At 40.9% G+C, this 14393-nt stretch overlaps 2 protein-coding genes across 2 annotated transcripts in view; both read left to right on the top strand.

The window, feature by feature from the left end:
- Positions 1-14393, top strand: part of LOC135501054 (ELAV-like protein 1-B) — a 29158-nt gene that overhangs the window by 2712 nt on the left and 12053 nt on the right. The window lies entirely within an intron of this gene.
- LOC135501018 (ELAV-like protein 1-B) lies at positions 333-1441 on the top strand. The gene has a single exon (XM_064792736.1). The coding sequence runs from the start codon at positions 440-442 to the stop codon at positions 1439-1441; it is 1002 nt and encodes a 333-aa protein (XP_064648806.1). The 5' UTR covers positions 333-439.

Here is a 14393-nt window from a genome sequence, read left to right as displayed (position 1 = left end):
TATTTCACTGATCGCTTGTTGCTAACATTCTTTTGTTCTCTTTTCTAGTGGTAAATATGGGCAGTTAGCACTCGTACATAAATTTTTAACTTTTTTTTCAATTTTTTTCCGGCCTAAAGAAGGCTCAAGGACTGCACAGGATACCACTGTCGTCTTTGGAACTCCATACCTCAAATCTGTGATCAGCCAGTGTACTGTGAGAAAACTCCTGGATTATAACAATCTGGGATTTGAACTTTAGTCCAACATCAAACAGTTACCTCAAATACTGGACCTTCAGTAAACCTGGAAGAAGTATTTCGCCATCTTCTTTCAAAGCTGTGAAAAGGCTACAGGCTGTGATTTGAACTTGTGCTAGAACTTGCATTTTGTCCGTTGGGATTATCGCATTACTGCCATCTTGGACTTTCTCCATTTATTGTGATCTCCCGTTACATTCATGATGGCTGCTATGGATACCGACCATGACCATGACACGGTCAGCGGCGAGGATACGCGTACGAATCTGATTGTGAACTATGTACCACAGACTCTCTCTGATCAAGAATTTAGGGAAATGTTTGCGGCGATTGGGCCAATCAATGTCACGAAAACCAAAATAATACGTGACCGCAGTACAGGGTATAGTTACGGATTTGGTTTCGTCGAATATGATCATAATCGGGATGCTGTGATGGCGATAGAGCAACTAAATGGTGTGGAATATCAACACAAGAGATTAAAAGTTGCATTCGCTCGCCCCCAGGGGGAGCAAAGTAAACAAACAAATCTTTACATTCGTGGGTTGCCAAAAAATATCACTGCGATGGACTTGGAGGAATTATTCACAGAGTTTGGGACAATTATCAATTGTAAAATCTTATCGAATAAGGGTGGAGAGTGTACGGGCGTTGGGTTTGTACTCTTTGAGTTAAAGGATCAGGCTGCGAGAGCCATGGAGTTAATGACAGGCAAGATGCTACCGGGAGGACCGGAACCGCTCAACATCAAGTTCGCCGAAGAAAACGCCAAGAAGGTGCGACCGCCACCGATGTTGCACCCACCTCCGCCGCCACCGAGAGGATACTTTGGTGGGCCAATCAGAAACCAAGGCTTCCGTTATCCAAATCGTTACAATCCCATGATGGGTGGTGGTCTGAGTATGCCAGCGCCCCCTGGAAGTTTTTGTGCAAACGGCGGAGACAATCAGGGTTACACATTGTATGTTTATAATATTGGACCTTACGCGGAGGAGCGACAATTATGGTCGCTATTTTCCGCTTACGGTCGTGTGTTAAAGGTAAATGTGATTTGGGATCATGCCAAAAATATGTGTAAAAATTATGGGTTCGTTACCATGGCAAATGGTCATGATGCGGATAATTCCATTGCGGCTCTAAATGGCCGTTACTACATGATCGACAAGCCGCTACAAGTCTCTTATTATAATAAGAAAACTTAATTATAACAAACTTAGGTCAAATTTGTAAATTTTACCGAAGTTGACACACTTTGCATCTGTTGCTAAGGTGTACTCAACACAGTTAGTGTTGCTAAGCAACATTCTGACTGATTTGTTCTGGGATACTGGGCAACATAATCTGTTGTAACTGTTGCTAGGTTACATGTTGCCTAGTGACCAAGCACAAATTAATATTGTTGCTAAGGTGTTGTGATGCAGTCCTCCGCAGGCGATGATTGAGAAATGTATCCGTTGCTAGGATACATGTCATGGTTCTGCGTTGCTTGCTGGTATTGTGATATCTGGATTCTACTGGTTACTGTGATGGTGACATATTTTCACAGCCATAATAATCCACTTCTTACACTTTTATCAAAAGATCTTTCTCAGTCATTCCCATGACTCTGCTTAGCTTCACACTCGCAAAGATTCTTGTTGCATAGTTACCATAGTTGTGATGTCCATAGCAACCATAATTGAAAAGGTCTCCAGTCAAATATCTAAAGTGTTGTTTTGAATTTGAAGATGCCTTTAAAAGTCTCATTCAATGCAGAGTGTCACATAGTGTGTGTTTGCTTCTCATGATTATGGAAGTGACATTTTCAATTCAAAGAAAGTGTGATCATACTCATTCTAGATCAGGCAAGTCAGCTCACTAGTTATTGTGTCTTTCAAGATACATCTACATGTAGGACAGATTGATTTGGTTTCTCTACAGCTCAATGCATGGCGTAGGGTCTTCACCAACATCCCAATGTCCCCCTCGGCATCTGCAGTGCGCCTGCCTTTCATATTGGTGCAATTTCAGTGTGAAAATGACGTGGTTGAAATTCGACCCACATTTTCACCATCCACCAAAACACTAATTCGATTCATTATTTCACTAGTATTTAAGTAGATTTATGTACCATGTATAGCAGTATTTCCAACATATCTTTCCATTGTACACACATTTGACGGCAAAGGTGCTCTGGCGAAAATTCCAATATTGAGTGGATGACGTTGGTTGTCCTAAAATACAGATACCTTGGTAACTGTATGGTTCCATGTATTTATAACTGGAAGTACATGTTACTCTGATAACCTGCTATTTTTATGTGGGTGATGAAAAAATGAATTTTTATTGGTATTCAGAATCTTGCACCTCTGATTGTTTTGCGATGCGTTGGCAGATTTTTGGCTAGGCGAGGAAAGAAAATGCCAATTCTATTGTTGCTAGGCATTCTGAAAAAAACTTAATTGCCAGCTGAGCTAAAAACTAACTACTGATCTGAATGTTGTACAGCTCTCAATCAGCTGAAGTACCCTGTTCTGTCTCGAGGTGAAAAATCGAGATAACCTATCTTCCAACTCGCATGTAAATGACGTCAGGAACAGAATTACATCAAGTGTGTATGTGAGTTAACTGTTTGTGAAAGGGTGGGGAAGTACTCTTAAGATATTGGCCAACATCCGGTGGGAAAGGGGAATGGCCTTTACATGGAATTGTTACTATGATACGTGCACATGCACGTGCATGTGCAATCATTACATTGCGATTCCTGCCATGCTTGGTAAAACATATGTCCAAAATCTGGAATACATTTTTATTCTGTGGACTAAAACATCAAATATGACTGAGTCCCATGTTTCTGTTTCATTGGATATCCTGTCTGTGGCTCAGGCTCCTAGCTCTTGCTTTACATTGCAGTTTGGCACAGCTACCTTCTTCTCTTGATAACTCCGATCTCATTTATGTCATACCGATCTCATTCATATCATACCAGTGATGAGCCTCTATCGCGATCTGATACCTCTCTTCGAGGTGGGAGAACTGATAGCCTTCCTGCGCTGAATATGTAGGAATCTGACCGAAAAATCCCTGACCCTTAGCATAAGGGTCTCATAACATAGTAGGTAAAGTTGACTATTAAGCTAAGTAATAACTGAATATGTGAGTCAAGCAGGGTGGCAGGAGGAAAGGAATTGAGATTTTATTTTGTAAAATGAAGATACCTCCTGTTGTCGCAAGGCAGATTGAGCCAGCTGGTAAATTCATTTCATGGAAAAAAAAAAATAATTCAAATAACTGTTCAATTAAAAAAGCCAGTTTGCATACTATCTTTGTATGTATTGGAAGCATTTTGCCATGAGATGGTAGATGGTCTACATGTTTCGAATTGTGTAGAATAATGTATCTCATACTTAGCGAAAACTGGATGGCAGTTGGCCAACTCCGTTCTGAATCCATCTATTTGCCTGCTCACAGTTATATGGCCCAGTGGATTACCAATATGGGCACATTTGCCGTCTATTAAAAAGGAATATCGTATAAATGGTCAATTTTTTACGCCAGGGAAGTTTATGTGGACTTGATGATTATGCTTCCTGTCTTGTTTTTATCAGCACTTGGTTTGCATCAGTGCAGTATGTAGAATCGTAAATCCTTAGTCAAATGGATAGAAGGAAGTTGAAAACACCAAATGAATGCACGAAAACTGGCATCTATGATTTTGTCGGCATAACTCCATAGCCACATAGGAGTCTGACGATTTCCAGATCGGGGCCTCTAGTGTTGGTGCTCTGCTATGACAGAGTAAAATGGCTGACTTACTGGGTAGGCTACTGTTATTACATCACTCGTTTGCGAGCCACTCTAATCATGCAAATACTTTGACTATTGTCTCTCAAGTTTGTGCACCAACTCCTATCCCATGTCCAGCTGAAACAAGTGAGAACTCCTTAATGCCAAAATGACATGGCCCAATTGCCTGTTGGCTCTGAGAGGACTGTTGTTATGGAAGATTCGGTGGCCACGATGGCTGGTATGCACATCAATTCAGTCTCACAGGGAAACTTGTGAATACTTTATTAATTAGCCTGTTGATTGAGATGGCCGGGATGATAGTAGCGAGTTATAGGGGATTAGAGTTATCTTTCGTGTGATGGCATTGGCTGGCCTTGGTGAAGTTTTCACTTTATGATCTTGGAATTCGTTATAACATGTATAAACCTGTTGTATCCCCTGATTGTTTGTCCTGCTCTGTCTTGCTCGTCTCTTCGATTCAAAATTACAAGATGCACAGGACTCATAGGAGTGCTCACTTCTCAAAAATTTGATATGTTCTAACCATTGTTTAGCATAATGAAAGTGATCTCAAGGAGAGCATTTGAGCTGTGATAGTTACTTTCTCTGGTACTTGTTACATATGATCATGTCGTCCTGTAAATAACCATTATACTGTATAATCTTCTAGTATCTAACGAGACATCTTAGAATTAATCATGTTGGATATGGTATGGTCATGTCTTTGTATTGTCTTGCAAAGATCATTCGAACTCGAGAACATTTTGTCAAGGATTGAGTGTCTGTGGAATGTTGTTGATGCTTTGAAGAGGTGTTCAGTGGCGTTGTTCTGTCTACTGGATGTCTCTTGTCTGCGTTCAGACCTTTGCACCATAGCCTCTGTCAGGCCGCAACAAAATCGGCTGTTAGCTAGAGGTCTTTGGCGGTTCCCCACAGGTTAGTCTTCAGTGACTTTGGCTCCGGCCGAAAGTCTTGCCTTCTTTTCATCAGGGGACAAAATACTGCAGAATGTGCCAGGCATTGGATGGAGCCCTGGTCTCTTCAGGTGCTGGTTGAGTCAGCCTCCACGTGTTTGTAAAATGATGCTACAGACTGTGTTAGAGAACTCCCACGACTTGTCCAATAGTATCAATATTCTATTTAATGATTTTTGTAGGCGTATACAGGGAAACGACAAGGTTTCAAGCTAGGATTGTGGTGCATTTGTTGCATTCTAGTCATGTGTATGGTCAGGGCAATCCACCAATTCTGGTCTGTGGTTTATCCGGCCCTTGAAGCTCTTAAAATCCTCCCACGACTTCTCCTTGTAGATGGGTCTTTAATTTGAAGGTTGTTGCCCTTCAGAATGTCGTTGCTAGACGTGGCTAAACTTTCTGGTGCTAAGTCAAGTGTGTCATGCCAATGTGAGTTTTGTGTTGGTCTTTCTCTACCAGTTGCCCTACCCTGGATTGCATTTACTTTTGAAGCTGTATTATCTCACTTGAAAACTCTTGTTCTAGCTCAAGCTGCATCACTTAGCCTTATCCTAATATTGTTTTGTTGGAGTGTCATGTTTATATTGTATGTAGTGAGAATCCTTGCACCTGGTTGTTTATTAATAGCCATCGTATTTAAAACAATTACTTGAGTATCTGGTATCTATCTGATTTTGTGATGGCATCAAGTCTTGCTTCTGTTTCTGGCTTCCACAGTTTTGCCTTAAAAAGCAAGTGCTTCGATGAGAAAAGTATCCTCATCAGAGAGAAAAGATGCGACTCTCTTTATCTGCAGTTTTCAGTTACTGGAAAATTTTGACAAGGATTGAGACATAACTTTACCACTGAGCTCCTCCGCTAATATACTGAGGAGCTCTACAGGCAAGCAAGTTATCGAACTCTGCTATGAACTGACCTTCTTCTAGAGCTACATGTATGTGATTGGAATTGAACAAACATCTTTGAATAAAACTGCGGTAGACTGAGCCTACTGAGGTCTGATCTGATTCTTTGCCAAGTCAACAGATATCAATCCGGGCAACTCTACCTTGACATAACATGTCTGACTTCCTCATTCCAAAAGCAATGCCTTAGTATTAGTAGGCTCATCCAAACATCTAAGATATCCTGTTCCTGAAAAGGATCTTCTTGTTAGAAGACTTAAGAGCAGTGCCTGTTAGAAGACTTAAGGGCAGTGCCGTAAGTAGAGGATTCTATGCTTGTCTACATTCAATTCATGAACATCCTGGCAAAGTTTTTTTTCTGAGACGCATGCGTGATAAAGCTTCTTACACTCAGGTTGCGAATGTAAAAGTGGACACATCGACTTGCTAACATGTCGTTGCATAAAAATCTTTGTTCAAAGTGTTTGCTTAGCATCCTAGCTTGCACACTCGGGTCGATACAAAGATCAGCTTCTTGGACTGCTACCATGAAGATCCTAGTATAGTGTTTCATTAAGTTTGCTCTGCATCTCCTTTGCATGCAAGGGTCATCTACATGCTCTTTCTTCCCTTGCATGGTACTGCAAAGTGGTCAATTCAAAAGGTTAACCTGCCAATTCTTGGGATGGCTAGTTGCTATAACAGGTTGTTGAGGATTGACATCATACTTCCTCAGGAAGGCTGCATGGTCATGGAGTGTGGGTCATGTCGCTTGTCCCATCAGAAGCGTAGGGCAAGGAACTGTCCATTGCTCCTCTGAAGCTTATGTGAGACGAGACAGCGTGTATTGATGTACACGCCTAGATCGACATCTCCATTTGTATGTATGCAGAGCAAACACAGATAATTGATCCTTCTATTTCAGTAGGCTATTCATATGACCCGACGCCAAGGCGGATCAATCCCAGCATTCTCTGGGGCACACGCCTAATTCAATATCGTGCGTGGAAAGTGCCACTAAGTACTAGTTTAGAAAGATACCTATTTGGAGCCACTTTTTGCGTGAAAGGTTTCCATGGGCCAGAGAGCTGTAACCAGATTAGGACATGTTAGCATCAATTTACTAATTCTCTAACTGTGGTGAATGAAAATGTACTGATCGCATTAAACATTGTTTGATGGCAGTTTGGCATCAGTCAAAGTCCCCCATTGGGCGTTAAAGCCATTTTTGCGTTGTGATGTTCAGGCAAGTCTCACCTTTGCAGCTTCGATGGAAGGGGGCTCATCATTGACCCATAAGTCTTGGTTTTAAAAAACACATTGACCTCAGGTTAGTGGAGTTCTGTCAATGCTTGCAGTCAGTGTGGAGACTTTGATAGTTGATACTGAGTTGCTATTCTGGATGGTATCTAAAAATGTACACACGTCACTGTTTGTACTTCTGCATCTAAAGCACCACGCCAAACAAGCAATCATTGTTGCAACTTGCGATCATAATCGCATGCGACAGAAATCACAGCGGTTTTACCAATAGACGAGTGATCTTTTTGTTGCACACAGCAGCAAGTCAGTGCATGCTGACCACAGGATTCCACGTGGTGAACTGGCAGATTTGGACGATGATTGTCTTCATCACTTCCCTCCTGGTATTTCTCTCCCCGCTTCACTGTAAAGCAGACATGTAGATCCCACAGCTGCTGCACAAACCAGCAGGATAAGAGTACGCCTCCTCTGATGCGACAGGTGGTGAGGTTACCAATTATTTTACAAAAGAGACAGGAATAGTCTAAGCTGTTGCCTGTTGCATCACTGTCAAGGGGGCCAGACAGTTTCAAAGTATTGACTTGGACCACGATTCATAAAAAACCAATGGTCAAGTTCATTCTGGTGAAGACGATCTTCTACTTGGCATTTGGCCCACCCGCACTTAAGTTTGCGATATCCACAGGTTGCGGGCAGTAGTGTGTGAGCATGATCAGCAAATGATTATTGACCTATGTGTCAGGTTATGATGATTGATATATATAATTCCTTGTCTAGTCAGGGCTTTGTACTTATAGGAATGCACATGTGTATTCTCAAGATGCTGCCGCAAATATGTCTGGAAGATCATACGAAATCTCTGCAGGAAGCATCCGATTACTGGTCATCAAGCCTTTGGTTTTAAAACTTTCTCGTTTGAGTCCATCATGCCATGTTGGACATACTATTCAGACCAAGGATTCATCTGAGTTCTAGGTTTTTCATTACACCTGGGTGCAGTAAAGCATGTTGGAGGAAGAGACCTGCTGCAAGTCTCACACCGACTGGGTTTCAACCAGGGACCTCATGACCGCCAGCCCAAAGTCTGAGCCACTTGTACCAAATAGGGTGTCTTTGGTTTGTGCTGGAAGAGAAGACCTTCTGTGGAAGCTCTGTTATAAGATGATGAATCAGTTATGCATTCCAAGCTGTGGTTATTGCACCATCTTTATAAACAGCGGATCATATCCATCCCAAACGAAATTCCTACTGTCTCCTGGCAAAAACTTCTTGCAAGATGCTTTTAGAACCTCCCACTCTTTGATCAACTGCTCATGGAGGTCTGTGGTAGTCGTAATATTATACTGACATGATTGTCATGGCAACATTAATATGTCATGTCTAGATTTCTAATGTCATATTTGAGGTAAATTGTCAGGAACTCGGTGATACTCTTGACTTGATAGACTCCGTGCAAGGAAAAATGTCTGCCACCAACTGTAGTCATGGTGACGGGAAAAACAAAGTCCACTCATGTCTGAAGTGTTGCATTTTCTGAATTAGCCAATTACTAAACTTATTGTTGGCAACAATAATCCGGTAAAGGTTGTACCAGGAACAATATTGATCTGAGCTGCATGGGTGAGTCAGAAAGGATCAGTAAATTACCTAAAAATTGCACACCATATACACATCAGTCCGATTGTTCTGCTCGGGTCCGGCAAAAAACTGTGCAGACTAATTTCCCTTCTGAAAAATGCTGCAAGTGGTTTTCAGTTATACTTCTGGGTGTCTGCACTCATTGTTGGATTTCAAACACTTTTTTCAAAAGCTGCATGATCAGACAGAAATGTCACTTGGGAGACTTTGGCTGGCAGAAAAGGCAAGGCTCCCGATACCTTTGGGTCTCATCTGGTTCTCAAGATTAGCATCGAAAAGGAAAAGGCACTCCCATACATGATTAATTTGCGAAAAGTGCAATTGCAAGTTGAAGTCATGAAGACCACTGGCTTGGATCCTGAGAAATTGACCTTGGTGTTTCAGTATTAAAACCAAGCCATCAAATAATGTTCAGGAAAAAGCTACTTCTCAACGCTAATCTTGGAAACAGTGGCGTTTTATCATGATTAGTGCAGATCTAGTGATTTGATGGATGCTTTCATTTAATGTGCTATAGTCCTTGGTGATTGGATTTTCATCAATGTTTGTTGGAGATGATATCAGGTAAAAGGAATTGCACTTACTCCCTTTTCCTTGCAGTACTCTATTTGAAATTGAAGTGACCCATTGTAGTTCTTTCCTTATAGCATGCAACCAGCATCAGAACCATTTCATACTTAAAAGTTGTTGGGACACCACTACCCAGATTAGGATGCCTATTGGATGTGGTATTAAAGCTGCATTTTCAATTATTGTGGCCATATCTTGGCAAGAGGGATCACCTAATCCTCAATCCAGTCGATCATCCAATTCTAAATTCATAAATTTTCATTAGGATGCGTAAAAGATGCCTGCTTCCTTAACTTGGTATGACATTAATGAGAATAAGCTGTGATTTCTGGCCTCAGCCACAATCATTTCCGACTTGTCCGATTCTGGTATCGAATGGCCATTTGCCTTCCTTTGTCTGCTCTGGTTTAGACAAATGATGCTTTGGTGTTGGGTAAGTCGTCTCGCCAAGCAGGGACAAACACAGTGCACAGTTGAAAGCACAGCAGTCGTTACAAATGTTGTCAAGAAGTTAACCAAAAACTATTTGAGTGGGGCGAGGTGCTTTTGAACAGCCTGTGGTTGTCATTGCCAATGGCCAACGTCATGACCAACCAAAAAGTGTTGTGATAGTCAGCACAGCCGTTGAACAGTGTTTCCAGGCAAAATAACGTCTTGTTGGAAAATCGGCACAATCGGTACTTTTGATATCATTCCAAAATTGCATAGTTATCTGTCCGAAATGCCTTGAATTCATTTGCACCAAATAGCTGTACTATCAAAGTACAACGCCTAACATGCATGAATACTGTGCAAATTAGTGCTGAAGATTTCATCGATCATAATACCAGGCAATAAAAATTCTTGTATATGATTTCAAGCTCCTCGAGACTGCAATATTTAAAGAGTAAGTATGCATGATTTTGTATTATAAAAGTCGTAAGTCTGATATGTGTCATGTCGAGACAACGTGCTTGAAGAATGATATCATTTATTGACGAGGGTGGTACTTGCAGATGATTTAGAACTAAAAGACAAATGGAAATTTTCATTTAAGCACATTCCAGTTTCTATTTTCTGGATTTGACTATTTTGGTGGAGTCAATAAGGAGGGTGCTGAGGCCTTTTGTGTCCAATTAGATTTGAGCCCAGTACTTTAAAGGAGCATTTGCCATGAACTCATTTTGCATCCAGACCTCTCATAGTGCGCTGTGCCACTTGGAAAGACTTCTTCACTTCTGCCTTTTATGCCAATATAAATAATGTAAGTCGTTGTTTGGCTGCCTTGGAGGCTTTGCATCAATGTATTGACCTTACCCTTGAGAGTGGTTGGAGGGCACTTGCTAAGTAATTAGAAGCCCCGGCAGACGTTGTGCCAGTAGATAGCAATACATAAATAAATGAGTCTGAGCGCCATGAATGACTTCATTCACTTTCGGTAACTTTTGGAGAGTTCCTGGGAAGACCTCTGGATAAGAAAACAGTAGAATGTTGTTCAAAAGTTGCGGGTACAACAATGCTAAAACTTCCTACCGGCAGTCTGGCCTGGAATCTGGAATCTGGTGTAGGGAGCTTTAAATGTGGACCAGTTGAGGCAAATTCACTGAGAGGGCCACTCTGTCTTTGAGTAATTAGTAGCCATAGCATGCCAGCCCATCATCATGAATAAATAAATCTGTATGAATGGGGTGCTTTCACATGTCAAGTTTTGCAAAAGTGCATGATTTTCCTGTGGGAATTTTCTAGTCCAGCAGTTCTGTATGTCAGTGGTGCTGCAGTAAACCTTGCTCAGCTTGCCAAGATGGAAGTGTTTTGCTACTGTTTAATCTGGCTGCACCCACAGGAATGGAGGCAGGCCTTGAGATGAGGAGTGACGGCCGTCAATACTTCTCACTGCAAAGCCCTCTAGCTGGGGATGCTGACTCTTGTACAGGACAACACCATCAGTGTTATAACCAACCTTGATGCAAACATTCCCTGTAGTATGAGCAGGTGTTGTAGCACTCTTCTTCTCTGACAAGAGCCCCTGATGGCATGTAAGCCAAGTAGGCCTGGTGTCCACTTCTCGAACAATGCAACAAGATGCTACAAGTGCCCAATAACAATATGAGGTATAAATTGCTTGCTCCTTCAGTTTTGGTACAGCTGTTTTCGGGTGCCTGACAGGTGATGGGACCTGTATGCAATCCAATTGCAGATAGCTGTTGTGTGAATGCATACATGACTCACAACAAGATAATTGTTGCACCTTCTTCACAGCTGTTTCTGGGTACCTTACGTTATGATGGATTGCAAAAAGATGCTGTTCAAATGCACTGTCACAACTGTATGACTGTATAGCAATGAAAAGTGTGCTCCGACCTACACCAAGATATTGTTGCGATTTGTTAATTGCTATCCTTATCTCATTTGCCAAGGTCCATCTAATTTCCTACTGCCAGCAATGTGACCTTGGCGCTGTCAGTGTCATCCCCTTCTTTGCTGGTACACAACAGATATGGCATGTACGAAAGGCTGCAGGTGTTCAGGAACAAATACATCGGCAATGTCTGCACAGTCCATTCCCTGTTGGCCTGATCTTTGGGGCTGATCAGGTTTAGAGTCACACTTCCTAGTTGATGAATATCAAACATTCACACTGGGGTCCTCCCAATCCCATGGAATATGGGCTGAAGGCTGCAGTTCTGGCTTGCAAGTTGTGACTTCATGCAATTTCTAAACCTCAAACTTGAATTGAATTGATGCTGAGTGAGACCTTTTTTGAATTTCTTCATTTTTAGAACGTTTTGTTCTGCTTACATATAAAGTGATCCATTATGAAAAGAAGATAATGATTAGATGAATAATTTAGAAGCAGAATTCTTTGATTTCATAAATCACTTCATATCATTTACACCTGTGATTTGTTTGTAAATCTAATCCTTGGTACAATAAAGTAAATTTGAATTCAAAATGATCGAGAATTTTACATTTGATTTAGGTTTAAATTGGTACATGATCCCAAATTTATGTTTTGCTATCTTTGCATTTATTCATTTACCAGATGAAGACTTGGTCTCCTGTCACATTATTTATTTGTGTAAGTATTTATTCTTAATTTGTATGAAATACAAAAATATGTATCTAAGATTGTTCTAGAGTTTGAGGACGAAGGAAAGTAGGAATTGCATCATGATGTCAGGAGTCAGATGTGTAAGGAAACTGATCTGAGCTAAAAAAAGATGTGGCTCTCTGTGAACTCTTTAGGATATTTGTCCCTGTAGCTAAAGAAATGGCTGTGATGTACAGAGATATACTTGAAGCCTTCCCTCCTGCTCCATAGCAGTCATGATGCTTAATTTGCTATTCTTATAGTACATAGAAAGGTTACTTGGCTATTTTTTGGTTTAAAACTAATTTTCAACAATTTTTTCTCTCAAAGAGGCGATGGTACTGTTTATATAAAAAAACAGATCTAGTAGATTTCAGAAACAATCCTGATTGTGTTATTCTAGGTTGTCACAATTCAATCTCAAATTTTCTTTTTAACTCAGATGTAGTAACTCGCCTGTCTGTGAATTTTGAAATGTCTGCACATTGCCAGAAGGTTCTTTTAGTCAAGTTTGACGAAATTAAGAGAATAATTGGTATGAACCAACTGGCAACACCACGAACTGAAAACTGTCAGGAAATGAAATGTGATACTTGAAAATTCAGGTTTAGCTGTGTTTTACCACTGTATTATGACAAACCCATGGGGTATGTGTTGTGCCCAGTGGTTTGAACAGGGTAGCTTGCAGGTTGCAGTCCATAGCGATCAGACAGTATTTTGAACAAAGAAAGTTTGATTGGAATATATTGTCGGTGCTGGGTTTTGTCAGACTATTTTGTCAGAAAAACTGCTAACATAACCTTGCATCTCTTGGAGCACAAATGACATTAGAAACCCATAGCAGACTGAACTACATCAAGGATCATCTTGGTTTAACCGTGTAAGAAAGATAAGCAGACACGACCAACCGTGAGCAATATTGACAGTAACGTAAGTTCCCAATTGGCCAATCAAACTTTCCAAGTTGCATGAGACAAAGTTTTGATGTGAATAATAGTTTGGAATTCTTCGAGTTTTTTCTAGTCAGATTTTCCAGATTTTTTGAGTCCGAAGGACATGTTTTCAAAAGTATCAGGTGAAGAGAAGTAATGACTACAAATGTACCTCAGCTTTACTGTACCTCAGTCGTATTCAACTGTTTCAACTATTTGACTAAGTTTTGCTATCCTGAATTATGTGGGGCAATCTCTCAGATGAAAAAAGGTTTCAGGCTTTTCTTACTTCTGGTAACTGTTGCTAGCTCTGGTAGCTGGCATTGTTACCGACTGGGTGAATTGGTGCAATAGAGCAGTACACTTGGTGTTTGAGGACTCTGGCATGTTTAGCACCGTTGCTATAGACATCAGACATTGACTACTGTCAAGTGAAATTTTTAACGTAATCAATTTCAATTAGAAGAATTCTTAAACATGATGCTTTGAGATAGCTGAAAAGAAGCCCAGTCTAGAATGGCAGAAGCCAAAAGTCGTTCAGAGGTGAGAAAAGGGAGGATTGCAAGAGTTGGTCAAATTGTGGACATGTACTTTCAACTTTCTATCTATAAATGTGATGTGTAAGATGGTGTTGTTGGAGGAGAATAAGAGGTCATTCATCATGGACATATGAAAGTGTTTTGCGTTAAGAGTTAGGGTAGCTCGACATCCTGCTACTAAAGAGTGTTTGCGGATCGGAATATTTGTCTTTCATTTGATTAGTAGCTGAAGCTGGTTTGGTTGGAATGAAATCATTTCAACTTGCGAAGATGCTTGTATGTACATAATGAATGACTTGTTATGGATATAATGCACGTATGCAGTCGACAATCAGGGTATCGGTGGAATTGTACGTCAAATAATTTCCTTATAAGAATTTGTAGATTGTTCCTGTTACAATCTGGTTCCTAACCTTCGGGGATGGGGTGGCCATTGCCTGGGGACTGGGTCTCTTGCATTTATTTGGAAGACTCCATGCTTATCAACTAGGTGCTTGTGCATTTAGAAGGCTCAGT

This window comes from Lineus longissimus, chromosome 17 (assembly GCF_910592395.1).
Source record: "Lineus longissimus chromosome 17, tnLinLong1.2, whole genome shotgun sequence".
Lineage (NCBI taxonomy): Eukaryota > Metazoa > Nemertea > Pilidiophora > Heteronemertea > Lineidae > Lineus > Lineus longissimus.
Note: the sequence above shows the minus strand (reverse complement) of the source record. Positions and strands in the feature narration are given on the sequence as shown.